A 23,003-nucleotide genomic window follows, 5' to 3' on the forward strand; every position below is an offset into this window, starting at 1 on the left:
CCCCTTCTCACACCACAGCCCCTTCTCACTCCACAGCCCCTTCTCACTCCACAGCCCCTTCTCACTCCACAGCCCCTTCTCACACCACAGCCCCTCGCAATAGAGGCCTTGTACAAACTCCTCTGTGCATAAACACAGAGCTGTCTCAGCTGCACCCACCTCGGCCTGCAGCCTCCCTCATTTCCCAGACCTGCTGACAAAGGGATCAGGGAGGGAAAAGGCCAGCCACCTGGCCCAAGGAGAGGGCATCCTTAGTCTTCTGAAGGTGCCGTAGAATTTGGGTTGGCAACCCGACAGGGGCCTACCCCTTCTCCCCTTCTTCTAGCCTTGCCTTGGAGGAGGACGCTGGAAGGCCAGCTTTCGTGCAGCTGTTGCTGGTCAGAAGCCAGGCCCGGCTTGATAAGAGTGGTCCAGGCTGGTGACATCCTTGTGATCAGGGCATCTCCCTGAGGAATGCCCACAGAAGCAGGCAGGAGCACCATAGGGGTGAGGGAAGAGGCTGTGAGGGCCCAGGCAAGGTGCACCCAGCTCAGCCTCAGTGGGACTGATAGTGCCTGGGGTGGGGCTGAGAGAGGTGGGCTGCGATTCCTTTGGCAAGATGATTAAAATGCTCCCGCCCCAAGGGATGGAGAGAGAGTGCCCAGGATAGGGGCTCAAGCATCTCATGCCTGGTGGACCACAGCACCCCCTGTAAGACAACTGCAGAAGGGGTGAAAACTCCTCACCTGATGCTTCTCTATGGCGGGCTAGACTGGCCATAGGCCTCAGTCTCTGAATCTGAACACAGGCCAGGACCATCTTGCAGAAACCATAGGGCAAGCCCTTGTTTCCTGCTGATTGAATTGCAGACAGCTGACGGGTGTTCCGTGGTGTTCCTCCCTCTACTGACCTACCTGAAGGTGATTCAGGAGAAAGGGACTGTTTTCCCAGGGCTGCAAGACCCCACCCTGACACCTGACACCGGGCAGTGCGTGCAAGGAGCCAGGCAGGGGGAGCTGAGCAGCAGAGACCGCTGTTGGGGAATCATCCAGTGAATTGATGAGTGGGAAACTGTTAATTTCCAATCCAGGCAGTCCATTCAGGGCCTCTTCTTCCCTTTGGCTGATGGTCCCTAGGCCAGGACCAGTGGGCCAGGTGCTAAAATTACCCAAGGTCCTGACAGGACTCTGGCCCCCAGTAATTCTGAAAACCAAGCCACTCCACTTGTCCTGAAGCCCTTAGCCTGTGTCTTCGGGAAGGTGGCTGGAAGACCACTTGTTCATGATGAAGTTGCACGTCAGAGGCCAGGTCCACTCTTGGTGAGGGGACACTTGTTGCCCTTTTATTTCTCCCATCTTCCTCTTCACCCCTCCTTTTCCCTATTTTGTAGTTACACTGTGGACCCCTGGTGCTGGGTAAAACAGCCCTGCTTCATCCCCAAACTGACTGCTATGTGGGCCAGATGATTGAAGTTTAAGGGACAAAACAAATTACGTCCCATTTGCAGATTGAAGGTGGTACAATTAGAATATTGGTGGGTAAGCAATTTGACCTTATTTTCCTGAGACATGTCCCTACACAAGATTCACTGGGTCCCCACCTCACGTCACCATACTATGGGTAGGTAGAACGACCGCATAATTTACCAAATTGGGACAGAGGACAGTAAACAGAGGCACTATTAAATACACTTCAGGCCGGGCCTAGCGGCTCACACCTGTAATCCTAGCACTTTGGGAGCTTGAGTTTGAGACCAACCTGGGCAACATAGGGAGACCCCGTCTCTAAAAAGTAAATACACTGGCTAGGCACGGTGGCTCACGCCTGTAACCCCAGCACTTTGGGAGGCCGAGGTGAGCGGATCACGAGGTCAAGAGATTGAGACCTTCCTGGCCAACATGGTGAAACCCCGTCTCTACTAAAAATACAAAAATTAGCTGGGTGTAGTGGCGTTTGCCTGTAGTCCCAGTTACTTGGGATGCTCAGGCAGGAGAATCGCTTGAACCTGGGAGGCGGGGGTTGCAGTGAGCCGAGATCGCACCACTGTACTCCAGCCTGGCAACAGAGACTCCTCAAAATAAATACACCAACAGGCACAGATTGGCACTGTCCCGGGGAAACTGTCACTGAGGTCACCTCAATAGGGAGCTTCCTTATTGAATGCACACATCCCAGCCCCAGCTGAATCAGAAGTGAGTGCTTTGTGGACATTTCCCCAAACTTTTTAAAAGACATTATCATTCGAATGAAAACCATTGACAAAAAGAGAAAATCTTAACTTCAAAAATTTTATTTTAGTCTCATCCATCAAGGGCATAGGATACCTGCATCAGCTCCAACTTCTGCTTTTCTCCTTTGCCTCTGCTCCTTTACCCTTACCGAGGGATATGCCATACAGGCAGCTGCCTACAACCAAAAGCTCTCTTTGCCTTCTGGGTTGAGTGCTCAAGCCAAGTGTGGAAAGGCAAGCTGCCCAATATAATCCGAGAACCTTCTATGCCAGCCTGCAGACTACGGGAAAAGGTTCACTAGTGTCACTCACTTGGGTTGTCACAGGTAGTAAACAGAAGCTAACTCACCACCATAGCCAGGTTTCTGTACTTGTTTCCAGACACTCTAGAGAATAGCACATTCCAACGTCTGATCTTAATCTCATTCTGAAACACTGTGAGGAATCATTTAAGTGTGCTTGTTCCAGAGCTGATTATGAATCTTCTAGAAAAGCCGGTCACTACATTATATTCTTTCATAGGAGCTCATTATCACGACCTGAAAGATACCTACTCTACCTTCCCTCTAAAATCTTAAATTTGAAACTAACCCAAACTTTCGAGAAAGCAATTTAATGGGGCAGAACGTTAAGCAGTCGCTAGCTTCAAGCAGGAATGCTTTCATAACTGCTGGCTCTCACGCTGTCTCACTGACATCCACATACTATGCTTTTGTGGCCATCATTGCATAAGAAAACTGGCTTCATACTGAAGTTTAAGAGTGAGTTCTACACCTGCGGGCTTCTATGCTATGGAACGGGAGGGGGGAAAAAGCTTCTTGATAGATTGTCTTAACCCACACTGCAAATACGGCAATATTATGGCATCTTAATAAAGCAGAGAGCTGTTCACATGCTTTCTACAGTATCTTTGTAAATAAAAGGTTCCTTTGTCTACCAAGCAACACCTGAAATGAACTAAGCTCAAAACATTAGTATACAAAGACCTAGATAATGGGACATGTGAAAACTTAGCACATTCAATTTAGGTTTTGGACACTTAAGTTGGATAAACAAGTTTATTGTAAATTTAGTCAACATACATAATTGACCTAAAAACTCCAATAAGATAAATTTTAAAACCACTTGGAAGGCCATCTCTATAAAAATGATTTTCCCAGGACAGTAACCAGATGTAACCTAACCCAACACCATCTTAATTGGCAGAGGTTCAGTGGGCTGGAGCTTTATGCTCCTCCCCCACAGCAAGTTTTTATAATACAAATGCCACAAGAAAAAGAACTTCGGTACTGTTTCCTCTTAGCAGAGGAGAAAAACTCAACTTAGTTATGAGACCAACCACACGACACAATGAAAAGCTGCACTAACTAGTTCAGAATATTAGTTAATAGATGATGCTGGTGTGAATAACTTGTATTTTTTTCTAGAGCCCTTATAAATAAAATCCCCCAGTTAGTGTTTGCATTATCAGCTAGAGGGTTAGATAACATGTGGTAGAATGAGGACTTATGCAAGGTATAAATGCGCATAGCATTTTACTACTATGAGAACAAGTGCAGTCAGAAGAAAACCAACTGGACTCTAAATTACACACACCTTAATGACAAGACTCCCCACCACTTGTGAATGTAAAACATTTAATTTAAAAATGTTGACACTACAATATATAAAATAGCTATTATAAATGCACATAGTGTATTCTATAGCTGCCAGGTTTACTTTTTTTTTTTTTTTTTTTTTAAAGGAAACTGTAAGTTACACTGTGGTTAAGACTTGTATCTTCACCCTTGAAAAAGCCCACATTCTATCACAGTGATGTATGGTCAGACTTAACAGCCCCAATTGTTAAACACTTGGATCAAGTCATAACCAGTTTTATTGCAAAAGGACCCTGTACACATTTATCAATTCTAGTACCTTAATAGCTACCCAACAAGTCATTAACATACAGAAACATGCATCATGAGAAGCAAGAAATATCACCCATCCCTTCTGCATATTAGCAACTTGTCACTCCTGAGCAACAGTGCTCACATCACTGAGGTCTGTGAACAGTCACTTTTCGCATTCATCCTGAGTGAAAGATGGAATGACTTAAGTACAAATGCAACATATTATAAACAATTTCTTACAAAAAAAGTCACAAATTAAACCAAAGTATTTTACAGAATTTACTACAAAACGCCATAAAAACTGCCTTCACTTAAGCTCTCTCTCCCCGTATCCGGCGAGCCAACTGGATGTCTTTGGGCATGATGGTGACTCTCTTAGCGTGGATGGCACACAGATTAGTATCTTCGAACAGACCCACCAGGTACGCTTCGCTAGCCTCCTGTTGAGGACAAGAGCCACACTATTAATCCCCCTCGGGGAGCGGAAACCGCCCAGCCCTCCCCCGACTCCAGGCCTTTGTCTTACCTGCAGCGCTCCAATGGCCGCGCTCTGAAACCTCAGGTCGGTTTTGAAATCCTGAGCGATCTCCCTCACCAACCTCTGGAAGGGCAGCTTCCGAATGAGCAGCTCGGTCGACTTCTGATAACGACGAATCTCTCGAAGCGCCACGGTCCCGGGCCTGCAGCGAGCGAGCAGGGGAGGGGTGAGCAGACGCCGCCGCACAAAGCCGTCCACCGGCGAGCCATTGTTCCCCCGCCCGGCCTACCTGTAGCGATGAGGCTTCTTCACCCCGCCGGTAGAGGGAGCGCTTTTCCTGGCAGCTTTTGTGGCCAGCTGTTTGCGGGGCGCTTTCCCACCGGTGGATTTACGAGCAGTCTGCTTGGTTCGGGCCATTTTCTTTCACCTAAGAAAGACGCCCCGAAGATAAGGCCGCCGCGCTCACCCGGGCCGCACCCCGGGGCTGCGGGGGTACAGGCCCTGGCCCCTCCGCCGGGCCTCCCGCCTCCCCGTGCCCCACCTCGCGGCGGCAGATGGCCGAGGGCCGCCAACCTCCTCCCCCTCCCCTAATGACTCAGGCTGCAAGGAGCGGCAGCCTCCCCCGGGAGGGGGAGTACAGGGAGGAGTCACTTCCCTTCCTTGACGGGCGGAGGCCCGACTGCCCGGAATCCTGCGTCGGGACCTCTGAATCACCGCCAGGAAAAGGCGGGGACGCGGTTCCGGAACAAAGCCCCAAGGGGAAACCTCCCGACCCCATACCCTACCCGAAACCAGCGGCCCGAGGAGCCCCCGCCGCTCGGCTCCCAACGGCCGCGGGCCGCGGCGGCAACGGTTGGCAGAACCTGCAGCCGCGGGCAACCCCACGAACGCCTACCCAACGCCCAAGTTTTAGGCCACTTCTCCGACCGCCGCGCCGCTTCCGCTGCCCGAGGAACAGCCGCAATCGCCGAGCCAAGAACGGACACAAGCCCAACGAACGACCAAACCGCTCTGCGCTCCAAGCCCCCTCGACGCCTCCGTTTTTATAGGCACGCTTCACGCTGCGTCTCTGCGTCATAGAACCCTTATTTGCATACACCAACGACTTTTTTTATTGGTGGGCGCTTTCGCCGACGCGCTGACATCCCCCGACACAAAGGCCGTGCTTCGGCACTGTTCCATGATTGGTGCATATCTAGGCCGCTGATTGGCTGTTAAAGTCGCCTAATGATTGGATGGATGCAAAGAGGAATGGACGAATCAGAGTTTAGCACTGAGCGGCCCTTCTGATTGGATAAAATGGAGCTATGTTTGGATCCTTCCCTTGGTTCCAAAGCTCTGCAATAGAAAGTCAATGCAAATGAATTGCATTGGTCTCTATCAGGATGAGCAGGAGTCTAAACTTACAGGCATCAAGCGAATGCTATGCACGCAGAGAGGCTACTTTAACAAATTTTTTGTAAATATTTTCCGATGTAAAATAAAATGTGTTCCCTAGATTACCTTTCATAATATTTTGGTCGTTAAGTGCGTAGTGTGAGAATTAGAATTCAGTAAATCATGTTATACTATCAAGTATTTCAAATATCATGCACATACATTTTTAACCAGAAGCAGGTCCCTTGGTGGGGTGGGAAGGGGTAAATAACAGATACAAATAAACATGTTAATAAATTAGAGGAACTGTTTCGTATGTTTTTAAGGTGTCACAAAATATTTTGTGATTTCCATATGATTAAACAAGAAGTAACTTAAGCAACATGTTACTTGAATTATGTACTTCAACTGAATGAAATGACTACAGCCAGAAAGGAAATAGTCCTACTATAGTATTTGTATGTCCATGAAGAATAAACGAAAGATAACTAAGCTAAATATGTGCCCTTTTGTTTAATAGCATATCCTGGCAGGTATTACTTCTGAAGAAAGATGACAAATGTGTAAATATGCTAATCCCTACCTTTGCCTAAGTAAATGTCTTGGGTAGATTGCAATAGTCAGTTCTTCAGTTGCCTCAAGTATATAAAATACCATAGCAGGCTTAAGGTTAAGACTAGCCAAGCAAAGCCCAGAAAATTGAAATACAGCCTTGGGCATTCTACTCCACTCTATAGTTCTGATGCTTGGTTCAACAAATATTCCAAACTACTAAAAGAAAAGGTAGCAGAAACACGTATATATAGGTTTCAACTAATTTTTTTTTTTTTTTTTTTTTTTTTTTTTTTTTTGAGATAGAGTCTCTCTGTCGCCCAGGCTGGAGTGCAGTGGCGCAATCTCGGCTCACTGCAAGCTCCACCTCCCGGGTTCACGCCATTCTCCTGCCTCAGCCTCCCGAGCAGCTGGGATTACAGGCACCCGCCACCACGCCCAGCTAATTTTTTGTATTTTTAGTAGAGACGGGGTTTCACCGTTTTAGCCGGGATGGTCTCCATCTCCTGACCTTGTGATCCGCCTTCCTCGGCCTCCCAAAGTGCTGGGATTACAGGCTTCAGCCACCATGCCTGGCTGTGTTTCACGATTTTTCTAGGTTACACAGAATCATGTCATTTCCATGCCTCCGTGTGGAGGGACAGTCATTTTCTTTCCAGCTTTGCTAATTATTAGAAACTAAAGCCACCCGGAGAAAAAAGGTATGGATTTACATTTATTCATTTAAGTATGATTCGTGGAAATAGGAGGCCGAGTGCGGTGGCTCACGCCTGTAATCCCAGCACTTGGGAGGCTGAGGAGGGCAGATCATGAGGTCACGAGTTCGAGACCAGCCTGACCGACATAGTGAAATCCCATCTTTACTAAAAATACAAAAATTAGCTGGGCGTTGTGACATGCACCTGTAATCCCAGCTACTCAAGAGGCTGAGGCAGGAGAATCGCTTGCACCTGGGAGGCAGAGGTTGCAGTGAGCCGAGATCGCACCTCTGCACTCCAGCCTGGGCAACGGAGTGAGACTCCGTTTAAAAAAAAAAAAAAGAAAAAGTCTGTCTCTCTTACTTGGTAGTCACACAGGTATGTTTCACTTTTTCCAAATTGGTACAAGGGAGGAAAAGCAACACAGGAAATGAGGAAGAACCAAAAACCTCTACACAATGAAAAAAATAGCAGAAAAAAAAGAAAACAAACAAAACCCAACAGTGAATGTGATGTAGCCTTGTAGGCTACTGTCCTAGTTCCTCTTCTGTTACCAACTTGCTGAGTAACTTTGTGCGGTTACTTAGCTTCTCTGGGTTTCGGTTTCCTCTTTTGCCAATTAAGCAGTTTGGATGAGATCATCTCCCAATTCTCCCAGTACACACTTATTCTAAAGCTCATGGTATACATCCATTATTTAAAATCTGGTGCTGTGACCTCTATTTCTTCAGTCAGATGACACTTGAGTATTCTGAGGCTAACATAAACCAATTAAGTTGCGTTTAATCATAGGATTAAAGCAATATACTACAACTTGTATTTATCCTTTTGTAATTTTTCATTTTCAAACGCCCCTAGTGGCTAAACGATTTAGCCTATTTAGGAAATACCGGTTTCTCAACTCTGTAATGTGGCTTCTGATGTGAGGGAACTTGGAGCTAAATAAAATATGTGTCACTCAAACGTTAACGATTTTCCATTAGCCCCACCACCCCTCACCCCTAAGGTTATTTGGAATGTGTTTCTTTAATGAGATAATCATTTGCTAATGTAATCCCATCTACGAAAATATAAATCAAAACCAGTGGATTTAAAATAGATTCAATATGAAAAACAAAGTTAAATGTCAACTGTTAAAATATCTATGGAGAACATTCTAAAACTCACAGAAACAAATGCCTAGGTCTGGGGCATCTGGCTTATTTTACAAAGTGAAGAACTTTGCTTGACTGGTAGGAAGCAGAGATGGGAAAGATAATGTCCCAAGTAAAAAGACTGACGACCAGAGAAGAAAACGAGAGTGGATAAATACGGGCACGCCCTACTCAAACCCAGGCCTTTCCTCTGGACACTGTGATGCTTCTCAACACTGACAAGTTGCCTGCAATTTGTCAATGTACCTCAGAGGCTATTCTAGGCGGAGATTAAATTTGTCCTTGGCCCTTAATGTACTGGAAACAAGTTGGTCAGGCCAGGTGTCAGGCTGAGAAGGCACACAAGTCGTGGAGTTCCAGGTGTCGAGGCTGGTAAAGGTAAATGAAGCGCCTGGGCAAAGGCGCGGGAACTCTCCTCCTTAGCAAAGCTTTCTCAATCCCTCTCAGGTTAGACCCGCCGCAAGGATGAAGGGGTTGCTGTCGGATTGCAGGTGCCTGCAGCACAGGGCCCAGAACTAAGAACCGACAATACAGATTCTTAAGACCTGCTTGGAGGCACTGCTCTGAGCTGGCATTAGAACCGACCCAAGATGTACTAAGTATAAAGGCAAAGTAGTTATGACACCGTTGGCAGTGAAACTATACTTGGAACTCTTTCGCAGAAGTCGCTAGGGCCTCCCTAGCTCTGGGCCCCTTCTCCTCCAGGCGCTCCAGTTTCATGGAGAGGCTTCCCTTTGAAACTGAAAACGCGCTGGTAAGAAGGATAAACGCGACCGGACTGCAATTCCCAGAAGCCGTCGCAGGCCCTCACCATCCGGGACACTAGCAGCACGGATCCCTGGGTATTGTGGTCCCGCGCTTTGCCAGCAACCCTCTGCCGACGGTAAAATTCCAGTCGGACATAGAACCACAACTCCCAGCAACCCATGCTGCCGTGTGGGGGGTCTTCACGTTCTCGTGGCGCGGCGCAGGCGTACTGGGTCCTCGGCGCGGACCGCGCAGACTGAATAATAAAAGGGGAGCGGCGAAGAGGCAGGAAGACAAGACCATGTCGAAGGGCCCCGGGCCCGGCGGCTCCGCAGCTTCCTCGGCGCCCCCGGCCGCTACCGCTCAGGTGCTGCAGGCACAGCCCGAGAAACCGCAGCACTACACGTACGTAGAGCCCCCCCCCGCCGCGCGCGCACGCCTGACGTCAGCGGCCAGCGTGAGTCACGCGCGCAGGGAGAGCGCGAGGCGGCCTCTTCCTCCCCCCCTTCCTCCTCCGGCCCGGCCCAGACCGGTTCCAACCTGCTGGGGCCGGTCCCAACTGCCTCCAACTGCCACCAACCTCTGGTCGGGCTGTGGGGCGGGAAACTCGGTCCCGGCCGCTGAGTGGGGAAGGCGGGAGCTCGGGATGCAGAGTGCACTCTCCCTAGGCCAGGCCTTCGAGGCCTAACTGTTCCTCAGACCATAAAACCACAGTAGTAGGCTCCTTTGGGGGGCAGTGAGAAGTCCAAGACACAACCAAGACGAGTTCCGTGGGGCCCAGCCCCAGAACCCACCTATGAATGATCATTAGCGCGAAATTCTGTCAGGAGATTCCATGCAATTTGCACAGGAAGCCTTTTGTGTCCCTAAGGCTCGTAGGTTGTCCACGAGGGCCACCCTTGCTTGAATTCCCAGTCGACGTAGATAAACATGCAAAGATGGAAACGTGTCGGTGCGTGCCCATGACCGTTTCCCTCGCGGGCTGTGCGGAGCCTGAGTTTGGGAGCCCGAAGGTGATGGGTTCCGAGTATGTCTGCAGGCTCAGCAGAAATGTGGCATTAGAGGGACCCCCAAATACCGACACTACAGGGTCCAGCAAGATGGGAAAACCTCTTCCTGGAAGTGTGCATCTGTGTGCTTTTAGGTCGCTGTCTTCATTTCCTTCAAGTCACATTAAGCATTCCCTAGTTAGGTGATGTGGGAGAAAGATGAATAAGGGGCGGTTTCTCGTGTTAAGCAAAATGTTGCTTTCCATTTTCCCTGATGCTCTGAATGCCTCTCATCCCCATGGGCTTCTGAGCGATGTGCATCTTTAAAAGGATCCCCAGCTGCGAGAGGTTTTGGAACCTGGGGGGTTGAACAGCTCTTAAGTTGTTCAGTGAACGAAGAACAGAATCATCTGTTGGAGTAGAAAGAACTCAAACCAGACAGGAGGAACTCTTGCTATATAGAAGACCTTGGGAAACTGTTCTGGGGTTGGGGAACATTGGTTATAGGAAGTGTATGGTTTCTCTGTGGGATTCTATGTTGTTGGCTGGAATCATTTAAGCTTCTTGACTACAGTCTGACTCAGGTTAACCATTCCTTTTCTGATTTGGGCATTGCTTTCCTGGTCCTTTCTTACTGGAGATCTTTCGCAGTCTTTCCATTGATTTTGGTGAGATGTTTTTAGCTCAAAGACTACTGATTAGTTGAATGGTGTAGTCTTGATTTTCGAATGTGGAAACTTCACGTAATTGGAACTTCTTTATATTCTCTGGTTGCTCAGATCACTGTTTTTAGTAAAATAAACACATTTTGAGTCATGAGAGTCTTGGTTTCAGCAACTTGTGTTTCTGTGTTGTGTTGTCATTGAGCATACTATGAAATCTGTATTAGAAAGACTTTCTTATTTTGGAATTGACAGGTGAAACTAGCGAACAGCTGAGTAAATGTCAGTGTCTGAGTCTTTGTCTTCTTGATGCTCATTTGTTTAAAACCTGTCTTTCAGGCCGGGTGTGGTAGCTCACACCTGTAATCCCAGCATTTTGGGAGGCCGAGGCGGATCACCTGAGGTCAGGAGTTCGAGACCAGCCTGCCCAATATGGCGAAACCCCATCTCTACTAAAAATACAAAAAATTAGCTGGATGTGCTGGTGGGCACCTGTAATCCCAGCTACTCAGGAGGCTGAGGCAGGAGAATCGCTTGAACCCGGGAGGTGGAGGTGGCAGTGAGCCGAGATCGCACCACTGCACTCCAGCCTAGGTGACAAGAGTGAAACTCCGTCTCAAAAAACAAAAACAAAAAAACCCTGCCTTTCCATTCCTTGTGGGTAAGTACAGAGTAATGGGACCTGGCTCTTGAGGTGTCTTAGGAAATCAGCAGGAGTAGGTAAAATAGCCAGGCTTGATGGGAGGTTGTAGGTGTTCTTATCTCCTTGTCTGTTCGTGTGTATGTGTGTTTTTATATTTTTATTTCCAAAAATCAGAGATAGAAATCAGTGGTCTTTCTTGCTAGACTTACCAGCATTCAGAAGCTGTGATGACTTGGCATACTTCATCCCCTAGTCGTCCTAGGGCTGAGGTGCAGGGAGCATGAGGACACATATGATGGAACCAGCACACTTGCTGACTCTGATTTTTCTTTTTTCTTTTTTTTTTTAAGATAGGGTCTCTGTCATCCAGGCTGTAGTGCAGTGTCACAATCTCAGCTCACTGTAGCCTCGACCTCCCTGGTTCAAGTGATCCTCCCACCTCAGCCTCCTGAGTAGCTGGGACTACGGGCACACCTGGATACGTTGTTTTGGTATTTTTTGTAGAGACGTGGTTTTGCCATGTTGCCCAGGCTGGTCTCAGACTCCTGTGATCAAGCAGGTGCAAGCAATCTACTGTTGGGCCTTGGCCTCCCAAAGTGCTGGGAGGCCACCACACCCAGCCTTTTTTTTTTTTTTTTTCTCTCTTAAAAGAGACATGGGCAGGGTGCTGTTGCTCATGCTTGTAATCCCAGCACTTTGGGAACCTGAAGTGGGTGGATCACTTGAGGTCAGGAGTTTGAGACCAACCTGGCCAACATGGAAACCCCGTCTCTACTAAAAATACGAAAAATTAGGTGGGCCTGGTGGCACACACCTGTAGTCCCAGCTACTCGGGAGGCTGAGACAGGAGAATCGCTTGAACCCAGGAGGCGGAGGTTGCAGTGAGCCGAGATAGTGCCACTGCACTCCAACCTGGGCGACAGAGTAAGACTCTGTCCAAAAAAGAAAAAAATGAGAGATGTGATCTCACTATGTTACCTAGGCTGGACTTGAACTCCTGGGCTCAAGCAGTCCTGCCTTAGCCTCCTGAGTAGCTGGGACTACAGGCACATACCTCTTTACCTGCTTTCCCCTGCCCCCATAAGGTGAATTCATTTATTGCCCTTGGGAGTTAGGGGACGGGAGCAGTTTGATTTTGATTTTAAATGAAAATTTGAGCTGCTTGGGAGGTAAACAGTGGGTACACATGGACATACAGAGTGGAATAATAATTGATCATTGATAATAATTGATCCCATTTTGAATACAGAGATAGACTCCTTTTGAATATTTGTGTTTTTGCCTGTCAGGTTTTTTTTGTTTTGTTTTGTTTTGTTTTTTTGGAGATGAAGTCTCACTCTGTTGCCCAAGCTGGAGTGCAGTGGCGTGATCTCAGCTCACTGCAACCTCCACCTCCCGGCTTCAAGCGATTCTCCTGCTTCAGCCTCCTGAGTAGCTGGGACTGCAGGCATATGCCACCATGGCCGGCTAATTTTTGTATTTTTAGTAGAGACGGTTTCATTATGTTGGCCCAGCTGGTCTCGAACTCCTGACCTCGTGATCTGCCCACCTCGGCCTCTCTAAGTGCTGGGATTACAGGTGTGAGCCCCTGCGCCCAGCCACTTTTATTTTTATTTTTGTCGCCCAGGTTGGTTGGACAGAGCAAGAGACAGGATCTTGCTCTGTCACCCAGACTGGTGTACAGTGGCACGGGAAGGCCTGAGTCTGAGAAGGTGTGAGCCACTTCACCTGGCCTTTCTTATATGTAAATTAATTTTGTATAGTTTTATACCTGATATTTGAAATTATGTAACATGCAGTAGTCTTTGTAATAATCCAGAGACACTTGTGTGATAATTGAGTCTCATTTACCATGACGGCAATCTTGGCAAACACAAGTTGAATACACCAAGCAAAAAATTACTTTCCCATTCGTTTCCCTTTCTTGCCCCTTCAATCTTGTGCTGAAATTGAAGTTCTCAGTTTGAGCCCTCCTTTTCCTAAACCGAGAGGATTATTCATAACATAGTCTGAAGGACAATTTTGTTCTTTTTTTTTTTTCTAAACTCTTGAATAGTCTTGCTTTAAGGGAAACTTTGGAATAATCCTTTCAGCAAATTGGTGTAGCAGGCACTTGTGCTGGACTTGAGGAATCCAGTCCTTTTAGAAAACAGTTATGTCAGAAGTTCCTCTATTGTACAGCTCCAAGTATTTGCTTAGCACTTAGTAAGACGATCATGTATATGTATTATTATTCTTCCAAGACAAAAACCATGTGACCTCTTTTTTTTTTTTTTTCTGAGACCAAGTCTGGAGTGCAGTGGCGCGATCTCAGCTCACTGTAAGCTCTGCCTCCTGGGTTCACGCCATTCTCTCCTGCCTCAGCCTCCTGAATAGCTGGGACTACAGGCACCTGCCACCACGCCCGGCTAATTTTTTGTATTTTTAGTAGAGATGGGGTTTCACTGTGTTAGCCAGGATGGTCTTGATCTCCTTACCTCGTGATCTGCCCAGCTCGGCCTCCCAAAGTGCTGGGATTACAGGCATGAACCACCGTGCCTGGCCTGTGACCTCCTTTTACTAGACAGTTTGTCTTTTCTTTTTTTTTTTTAAATTTATTTATTTTTATTTATTTATTTATTTATTTTTCTGAGATGGAGTCTCGCTCTGTTGCCCAGGCTGGAGTGCAGTGGCTGGATCTCAGCTCACTGCAAGCTCCGCCTCCCGGGTTCACGCCATTCTCTCCTGCCTCAGCCTCCTGAGTAGCTGGGACTACAGGCGCCCGCCACCATGCCCGGCTAATTTTTTGTATTTTTAGTAGAGATGGGGTTTCACTGTGTTAGCCAGGATGGTCTTGATCTCCTTACCTCGTGATCTGCCCAGCTCGGCCTCCCAAAGTGCTGGGATTACAGGCATGAACCACCGTGCCTGGCCTGTGACCTCCTTTTACTAGACAGTTTGTCTTTTCTTTTTTTTTTTTAAATTTATTTATTTTTATTTATTTATTTATTTATTTTTCTGAGATGGAGTCTCGCTCCGTTGCCCAGGCTGGAGTGCAGTGGCTCGATCTCAGCTCACTGCAAGCTCCGCCTCCCGGGTTCACGCCATTCTCCTGCCTCAGCCCTCCGAGTAGCTGGGACTACAGGTGCACTCCACCACGCCCGGCTAGTTTTTTGTATTTTTAGTGGAGACAAGGTTTCACCGTGTTAGCCAGGATGGTCTCGATCTCCTGACCTCGTGATCCGCCCACCCAGGCCTCCCAAAGTGCTCGGATTACAGGCGTGAGCCCCCGCGCCCAGCCGACAGTTTGTCTTTTCATTTGACAAAGAATGAATTTAATTCAGCTTTATTTATAATAACATACTGTCTTGTATATTGGAAGAGTTTTATAAAAACGTTTAAGAATGAGAACTTTTGTAGCAATCACATCTCAAAATGTATCTGCAAGTTTAGCTATCTTTTGGCTTTTTGCTGTATTAACAGTTATACTATTGAAAGTATATAGCTGAGCATGGCATAGTAGCTCACATCTGTAATCCCAGCACTTTGGGAGGCCGAGGCAGGCAGATCACGAGGTCAGGAGTTCGAGACCAGCCTGGCCAACATGGTAAAACCCCGTCTCTACTAAAAATACAAAAAATAGCTGGGTGTGGTGGTGGGCACCTGTAATCCCAGCTACTGAGGAGGCTGAGGCAGGAGAATCATTTGAGCCTGGGAGGCGGAGGTTGCAGTGAGCCGAGGTCACGCCATTGCATTCCAGCCTGGGTGACAGGACTAGACTCCGTCTCAAACAAAAGCACAAAAATAAAATACAAAAATTAGCTGGGTGTGGTGGCGCGTGCTGAGGCAGGAGAATTGCTTAAACCCGGGAGGCGGGGGTTGCAGTGAGCTGAGATTGCGCCACTGCCCTCCAGCCTGGGCAACAGAGCCAGACTCCATCAAAAAAAAAAAAAAAAATGTATTCTTGAAAGGTCACAGAAAAACTACCATCTTAAATATCCAGCTGGGTGTGGTAGCTATAATCTCAACTTGGGAAACTGAGGCGGGAGGATCACTTGAACCCAGGAGTTCCGGACCAGCACGGGCAACATAGCAAGACCTCCTCTCTACTAAAAATTTAAAAAATGAGCCAGGTGTGGTGGTGTGCGCCTATGGTCCTGGATACTCAGGAGGCCAAGGTGGGAGGATCCCTGAGCCCAGGAGATTGATGCTACAGTGAGCCAAGATTATGTTACTGCACTCCAGCCTGGGTGACAAGACCCTATCTGAAAAATAAATAAATAATTGGCTGGGCGTGGTGGCTCACGTCTGTAATCTCAACACTTTGGGAGGCCAAGGTGAATGGATCACTTGAGGTCAGGAGTTCGGGACCAACCTGGCCATCATGGCAAGACTGTATCTCTACTAAAAATGCAAAAATTAGCCAGGCATGGTGGTGCATGCCTGTAATCCCAGCTATTCGGGAGGCTGAGACAGGAGAATCGCTTGAACCCAGGAGGCAGAGGTTGCACTGAGCCGAGATCACGCTACTACACTCCAGCCTGGGCAACAGAGCGAGACTCTGGCTTGAAAAAAATAATAAAATAAAAATAAATAAATAAATATTAAACTCTCCGAGTTTCTGACCTCATTGTTTTCACCCCATGAGAGGAAGTATACCTCAGAGACCGATCACGTCTTCATGCCTTCAACTGCAGTGGCTGCAGTCGATTCTCAGACTTCTTAATGCCCTCATGTTAAAGGAAAATGAAATTCTAGTTTAGTGAAGGTTTGCAGGAGTTTTCTGGCCACTTGGTGATTTCTTATAGGTAGACAGAGAATAAATACTTTATAGCCTCGTCTGTCTAGGCATCATTTCAATTTAGGACTGGTTTCCTGGGCATTGAATTAAACAAAGATAATGTAGCAATACTTCCATAGATCTATTTTCAGTTTATGTATTATATAAATGTCATTAACTTCACTTGATTGCATCTGATTGTATTTTGGAAAATCCTGGACATGAATATGTATTTAAGTCATTATTGCAAATTACAATAAAATCGTACAAGAGTTAATAGAGTACTACTTGTTGCACAACAGAAGTCATTGGAAGCGTTACTAAGTAACCTCAGCGAGAACGAGTTACATTACCAAGAAACACTTCTGGATCTTATTTACTTGTTTATCAAGTAGAACTGATTTTTTGCAGGACAGAAATTAGGAGCTCATTGTAGCCTTCATTTAATCCCACAAAATCCCCATTAACAAGTGTTAAGTGCCCTTGCTAAGGGTAGATTCTTAAGCTTAACACCTAGTTGATATTTGCTGTTATCTAAATTATTAAAGTCAAGATTTGCTTAATGGTTAAGTTTTTTTGTTTTAATCCAGCTATGTTAGATACTAAAGAAGGCTTCCCCACAACCCATATGCATCTGCTTTGACTGGTGGTTTCTATCATCCTACAAAGACTGTGACTTATTGGTGAGGGCAGCTGGACAACTCTGAGAGCAACTTAGAGAAATCCATCTTGGGCACACTCTATAAAGGAGCTCCTTCTCTGCAAATAGCACCCCAGATAAGTGCACAAAAGCAAGATACCCTCGTGGACCTACACGTCCTCCCGCTTTTCAACACCCTGATGCCTGCAGGTGAGGTCTCTTTCCTGTGTGTCGTAGAAGCCATGAGCACGCTTAGGTAACTAGAGCCCTGCCACAACCTGAGCAGCGCAGCACACATCCGCAGGCTTTCCTGCCAGACCTTTGCCTAAAGGTAATTTTTCTCAGTAGGAGAGACTCCAGGTCAGGAGTGATGACAGTAAGGTTGCATTTAAAGCTGCATTACACTAAATAGTGGACTGGTCTAGTGATTATTTTCCCACACTGGGCAATATTTGCTTAATGATTAAGTTTTTTGTTTTTGTTTTTGTTTTTTTTTAATCCAGCTATGGTTGATACTAAAGGAGGTTTTCCCACTATCCGTATGCATCTTCTATGTTTTGAAATTGCAACTATGGACAGTTATGGCTAATCCTAGTAGATTGTCTTCCCTTCTTTTAACATCTTGGATGAATTTGGGTCACACTAATTGTTATGTGAAGATGGATGTTGAATGTAAGTTTCTCTGCCATTCTTAGCCAATCTATAAAAATTACATTAGCCTAATTGCTAACAATGCCGAGAATTTAGGTGTAGTATCCCTCTGGACAGCAGAGCTTCTGTTTTCTTACCGTATGGATACTCTATAGATTCACCCCAGCCAGTCATGTGAAAATACCTGCATAGGCAACAGAGATATCTGTGGAGAAAGTGCATGGGGTAATAGGTACAGGGTGATTTTGGGGGTGATGGAAATGTTCTGGAATGAGATATGGTGAAGGTTACATAACACGGGTGAACACACTAAAAACCACTGAAATGTACACTTACGAGTGGTGAGTTTGTGTGCTCTCTGAATTATATATCAGATTTTTAAAAAGTTAATTAAAAAATCAGTGTATATGAGTCCCTCCTACAATGGAGAGGGCTTCAAGTGCATGGCCTATTGCCAAGGCTCAGCAGCAATATTGTGGGAAAGTCTGTGGTTTGCACAAAGCTCCTTGGTGCCCTTTTCCCAGCTTTCTCAGTGGCTTAGGCCCTGTGTATCTATTCTAGTTGAATGCCCCCATGTTATAAGTCTGTGGAGATGTTTTGAGATAAGAGATATGTATTCAGAAAACAAGTTTGAGACTCCTAGGTGTTGGTAATTATACTTTACCTCGTCTCCAACTTGATAGCCATTCCAGGGAACAAGCAGATTTTTACCAATGCCTTCATAAAATGAATCACGTCTACTGCCTGGGGTGGGTGGGAGGTGGAAGAGAAGTTTGCTCTTACTAAAATGTAATAGAGTCCATTCTTCCGGTATTGTGAATGTTTTAAGGTTTACCTGGGCATTTAAGGACAGGCCATGTGTTTTAGGGATTTAAAATGATGTCAGTGGCTATACTATATTAGTTCAAGTAATCACAACAAACTTTTTATTATTTCTCTATAAAATCCCTCAACTTTCACCCCTTTTTTCTTTGCCAGTGTGTAGAATTTGACAGCAGTATCAAGAGCTGAGGAGAAGGAGAAGATGGAAAGGAGTCTAGCAACTTAAAAATCTCACAGCATTCTCTGTGAGGTGACCTTTTTTCCTGTTGGTGGCTCAATTTCTTTAGGACATAAAGAAGATACTGAGGCCTGTGACAGCCTGTGACAGTATCATCAAGTTGTATCTGAACTTATTGAACTGTTTCCTCCCCTTTCTTATTCTTTATTCACAGTTTACTTTTCATGTGCATAAGTTGACTCATTTGTTTCCTGTTAGCATTTGAAACACCATATAGCCACCATAAGTCCTGACAAAATGACTTCTAATGAGGAGGGGGAAGGTCCACGTCCCACCTTCCTATGAAATTTTGGCCTATTCACAAATCTACCCCCACATAAGAGAAGTAGTTATGTTCTGTAAAGAAGAGGTTGATAAAAACCTTTAGCATGGTGTTTTGTGACTTAGAAGTTTTAAGTAGTCGTTCTTATATCTAAGCATTTATTAATTTTGGTAAGAACATTACCATATGTTTCTGATGTCACTTCTACTGTTAAGAGGTGCCAGGCATCTGGCGGCCTGCCACTTCAGGATTTGTGTGAATCGGACGATCTAAATATAGTATAAATTAGAGACCAGTACTTGTATTTCCTGATTAAAAACAAACTAACCTCTGTTTCACTATTGAAGTAAGAGTACTTTACAATGAACACAAAAAATGTATATTAAATATCCAGTAGCGCATGCTAAAGTGAACATTTCTGTTTTTATTTCAGCAACTTATTTTATGGTATTGTAGTTATGGCCTGTGCGAAACTCTCCGACATGTTCTAAACAGCTTTCAGAGAGTCACTGAGGCTTATTTGCTACTACTCTTGTTTTTCCTTTAGCTCAGTTAAGAAATGCTTAGTTAGCCGGGCATGGTGGCTCACGCCTGTAATCCCAGCATTTTGGGAGGCTGAGGTGGGTGGATCACCTGAGGTCAGGAGTTCGAGACCAGCGTGGCCAACATAGTGAAACCCTGTCTCTACTAAAAATACAAAAAACTAGCTGGGCGTGGTGACAGGCACCTGTAATCCCAGCTACTAGGGAGACTGAGGCAGGAGAACCACTAGGACTCAGGAGGCGGAGGTTGCAATGAGCCGAGATCACACCATTGCACTCCAACCTGGGCAACAAGAGCGAAACTCCGTCTCAAAAAAAAAAGAAAGAAAAAAAAGAAAAGAAAAGAAATTAAGCATTTCTTAACAGTCAGCATGGTAGTTAGGAGTACTGACTCCAGGGTCACACCACCTGAATTTGAGGCCCAGCTCTGTCAGTTACTAACTGTGAGATCTTGGGCAAGTGACTTACCTCTTTGTGTATCAGTTTCCTGAGAATAGGAATATTCCCTGTCTCATGGGGTTGTTATAAGGGTGAAATAAATGAGTTCATATATGTAAAGTGCTTAAAACAGTGCTTGACACTTAGCACAGTGTAGGTACTGTTCACCATTATTTGAACTGGACTGTAGTCACTGCTTTCAGTTGCATTGCTCCTTGCTTCAACAGCCCTGATTGAATGCCTTCTTTAGTTGCATCCACACTGAAATAGATTCTTCAGTTCCTAGGGCACGCACAGGGCAGCAGCATCTTCAGAGAACAGTTCTGTCTTCCACATCCACTTGAATTCTTATTTCATTCTCCAGTCTTTGTAGCGCCTCCATCATACTGCTTGTATCTTATATGATGGATGTATGTTCTGAACTGACCCACTCAGTTTAGGGCCAAATACTTTGTTATACAGAAAACTGTACAAAGAACATGTTAGTTTAAACATATTACTAAAGTCATAAAACTGGAGGTTTTCCAGGCTAGCTTTTTCAGGCTAACTATGTACAGAAAAACTTTGTGGGTTTTTTGTTCTGTTTTATTTTTTTATTTTTTTATTTTTTGGTTTTTGAGATAGGGTCTTGCTCTATTGCCTAGGCTGGAGTACAGTGGCATGATCTCAGCTCACTGCAACCTCCGCCTCCTGGGCTCAAGCGATTGTAGTGTGTCAGCCTCCTGAGTAGCTGGGATTACAGGTACATGCCACCACACCTGGCTAATTTTTGTATTTTTAGTAGAGATGGGGTTTCACCTTGTTGGCCAGGCTGGTCTCACACTCCTGGCCTCAAGCGATCTGCCCGTCTTGGCCTCTCAAAGTGCCGAGATTACAGGTGTGAGCCACCATGCCCGGCCAGAAAAACTTTGAATAAAGTCAAGGTATTATATGATTTGGGGGAGAATGAACGGGGCTTTTTTGTACTCTTGAATATTCTCTAAAATCAGTGATGTGGGCCAGGCGCGGTGGCTCAAGCTTGTAATCCCAGCACTTTGGGAGGCTGAGACGGGCGGATCACGAGGTCAGGAAATAGAGACCATCCTGGCTAACCCGGTGAAACCCCGTCTCTACTAAAAAAAATACAAAAAACTAGCAGGGCGAGGTGGCAGGTGCCTGAAGTCCCAGCTTCTCGGGAGGCTGAGGCAGGAGAATGGCGTAAACCCGGGAGGCGGAGCTTGCAGTGAGCTGAGATCCGGCCACTGCACTGCAGCCTGGGCAACAGAGCGAGACTCCGTCTCAAAAAAAAAAAAAAAAAAAAATCAGTGATGTGAGTGACCCTTACATGAACCTTCCTCAGTTTCACCAGCTCTAGGCCCCATAGGGCAAGGGGACAATTATAGAAAGAAGGGACCATGGACACATAGACTAGTTGCACACCTTCCTGGCTCTTGTTAGTTCTTGGGGCAGGACAGCTCACAGGTGTCAGAATGTTCCAGTGAGCCCCAGTGAAAAGTGGGCTGAAATAATTGCCAGTGATTGGCTCCCCCACTGTAAAACACTGACTTGCTTGAGTGCGCGTAGCACCTGAACTGTGGGTTGCTGTGTGTGTGTGCACATGCGTGTGTGCACAGGTGCGGTCGGGAGTTTCATTGCATCTAGGGGCTTCATAGTGGCCATAAGATCATATTGTGTTTACTCTGACTAAAGGCCAGTGTGGGATCAAAGGAGGTTCAGACACACTTAGAAATTCACTAGACACTTTATTTCCCTGAATAATACTCCCTGAGCTTGCTTTTTCTGTCAGAGAGAATGTTCTAAATCAGGATCACTGTAGAAGATTTGGAAGCCACATTTCTGTAGCTGTGTAGTGTGTCAGATCCATCCAAATATTTACCTACCACCAATTATAGCTTTATTTTCCCTTATTTTTTAAAGCTTTTTTTTTTTTTTTTGGGAGGTACAGTCTTACTCTGTCACCCAGGCTAGAGTGCAGTGACGTAATCATAGCTCACTGCAGCCTTGAACTCCTGGGCTCAAATGATCCTCACTTCAGCCTCCTGAGTAGCTGGGACTACAGGCCTGTACCACCACACCTGACTGATTTTTTATTTTTAGATTTGTTTCGTGAAGTCAGGGTCTTACTATGTTGCCAGGCTGGTCTGGAACCTCTGACCTCAAGCAGTCTTCTGTCCTCTGCTCCCCAAAGCGCTGGCCTGAGACACCACACCCAGCCTAAACTAAAAGCCATTTTTAGTAACTCCCACCAATGTGGTTACTATTAGAAAGTTGTATGGTTTCTGGGTCATGTTTGGTGTCAGAATGTGTACATATATCCTTATAAATATCGAATGTAGAACTGATAGTAGTTTACCTTTCAGATTTGCAAAAATAAGGAAAGATTTTTAGCAGCTTGTAAGAAACATATACATACTTGGATGAATAATTAGAATTTTAATTTACAGCTCATATGCTCTTACAGTATTCTCTTTGAGGGTAAAACATACTTTATTCTCAAAGAACCTTGGATAAGCCATGAATTATGGCTTCAGTGACTACATTTCTTTTTAGGAGTTATATGTGGGGGAAGGAAAGAAGTAGGTACATGGAAGTGTTAACATGGAAAACAGGAGATTACAGAGAAGCATTATTTGAGCCTTTGGATACTACAAATAATCTTCAACAATGACTGTGGTTTTTTGGCTTTTTGTTTTTCCTTTCCTTTTGTGCTAGTTGCAGAATCCTATCATATTGTGGTTAGATTTCAATAAAGAATGTTTAAGATCAGGACTTTGTCTTGCATTTAAAAAAGACCCTATATTCAAGTTAAAGCTTGTATATATTTGTTTTTTGTTTTTGTTTTTGAGACGGAGTTTTGCTCTGTCCCCCAGGCTGGAATGGCCAGGAGAGCAGCAGGAGCTGCAGGAACAGGTGCTTCCTCACTGGCCACTCCATCTTGAAAACTCATGGCCCATGTCCCGAGGCTGAGTGGCATCCAGAGTGAGTTATTCTACCGGCTCAATCTCTTGTCCCTTTTGTTGGGCTTACATCTTGCTGTTCACTGTTCTGGGATTCACCAAGTCCTGAGCAAATCTGGTGTTGCAGCGCCACCTCTTTCTGTTGGCTTGTCTTTTTTTTTTTTTTTTAGATGGAGTCTTGCTCTGTTGCCCAGGCTGGAGTACAGTGGCACAATCTTGGCTCACTGCAAGCTCCGCCTCCCGGGTTCACGCCATTCTCCTGCCTCAGCCTCCCGAGTAGCTGGGACTACAGG

General features: G+C 45.9%; 3 protein-coding genes and 1 long non-coding RNA gene across 6 annotated transcripts in view; 2 read left to right on the plus strand and 2 right to left on the minus strand.

Annotated features, from left to right (window-relative positions):
• Window positions 1-798, minus strand: part of GALK1 (galactokinase 1) — a 19,574-nt gene extending 18,776 nt beyond the window's left edge. Inside the window, exon 1 of the mRNA XM_011965506.1 lies at window positions 726-798. Within this exon, the coding sequence (XP_011820896.1) occupies window positions 726-798 (73 nt within the window). The remainder of the gene's footprint in view (window positions 1-725) is intronic.
• Window positions 799-2,253: 1,455 nt separating this feature from the next.
• H3F3B (H3 histone, family 3B (H3.3B)) lies at window positions 2,254-5,754 on the minus strand. Of its 3 annotated transcripts, none has more exons than XM_011980958.1 (4): window positions 5,475-5,754; window positions 4,869-5,006; window positions 4,628-4,781; window positions 2,254-4,541 (listed from the first exon to the last, which is right to left on the minus strand). In XM_011980958.1, exons 2-4 carry the CDS (start codon window positions 4,994-4,996, stop codon window positions 4,413-4,415), a joined length of 411 nt encoding a protein of 136 aa, XP_011836348.1. In that variant the 5' UTR covers window positions 4,997-5,006; window positions 5,475-5,754; the 3' UTR covers window positions 2,254-4,412. The 3 variants fall into 3 exon arrangements, with proteins under 3 accessions (XP_011836348.1, XP_011836434.1, XP_011836262.1); XM_011981044.1 differs by having other exon boundaries at window positions 5,360-5,594; XM_011980872.1 differs by having other exon boundaries at window positions 2,254-4,781; window positions 4,869-5,612.
• Window positions 5,755-9,304: 3,550 nt separating this feature from the next.
• The window catches only part of UNK (unkempt family zinc finger), a 40,201-nt gene continuing 26,502 nt past the window's right edge, over window positions 9,305-23,003 (plus strand). The window contains exon 1 of the mRNA XM_011980774.1: window positions 9,305-9,512. Within this exon, the coding sequence (XP_011836164.1) occupies window positions 9,409-9,512 (104 nt within the window). The 5' untranslated portion in view covers window positions 9,305-9,408. The remainder of the gene's footprint in view (window positions 9,513-23,003) is intronic.
• On the plus strand, window positions 16,071-19,181 carry LOC105540155. The gene is made up of 3 exons (XR_001006162.1): window positions 16,071-17,010; window positions 17,304-17,472; window positions 18,430-19,181. It is a non-coding gene; the product is annotated as an uncharacterized LOC105540155 (long non-coding RNA).

The sequence above is a fragment of the Mandrillus leucophaeus genome, unplaced genomic scaffold (assembly GCF_000951045.1).
Source record: "Mandrillus leucophaeus isolate KB7577 unplaced genomic scaffold, Mleu.le_1.0 Scaffold1, whole genome shotgun sequence".
NCBI classification, from domain to species: domain Eukaryota; kingdom Metazoa; phylum Chordata; class Mammalia; order Primates; family Cercopithecidae; genus Mandrillus; species Mandrillus leucophaeus.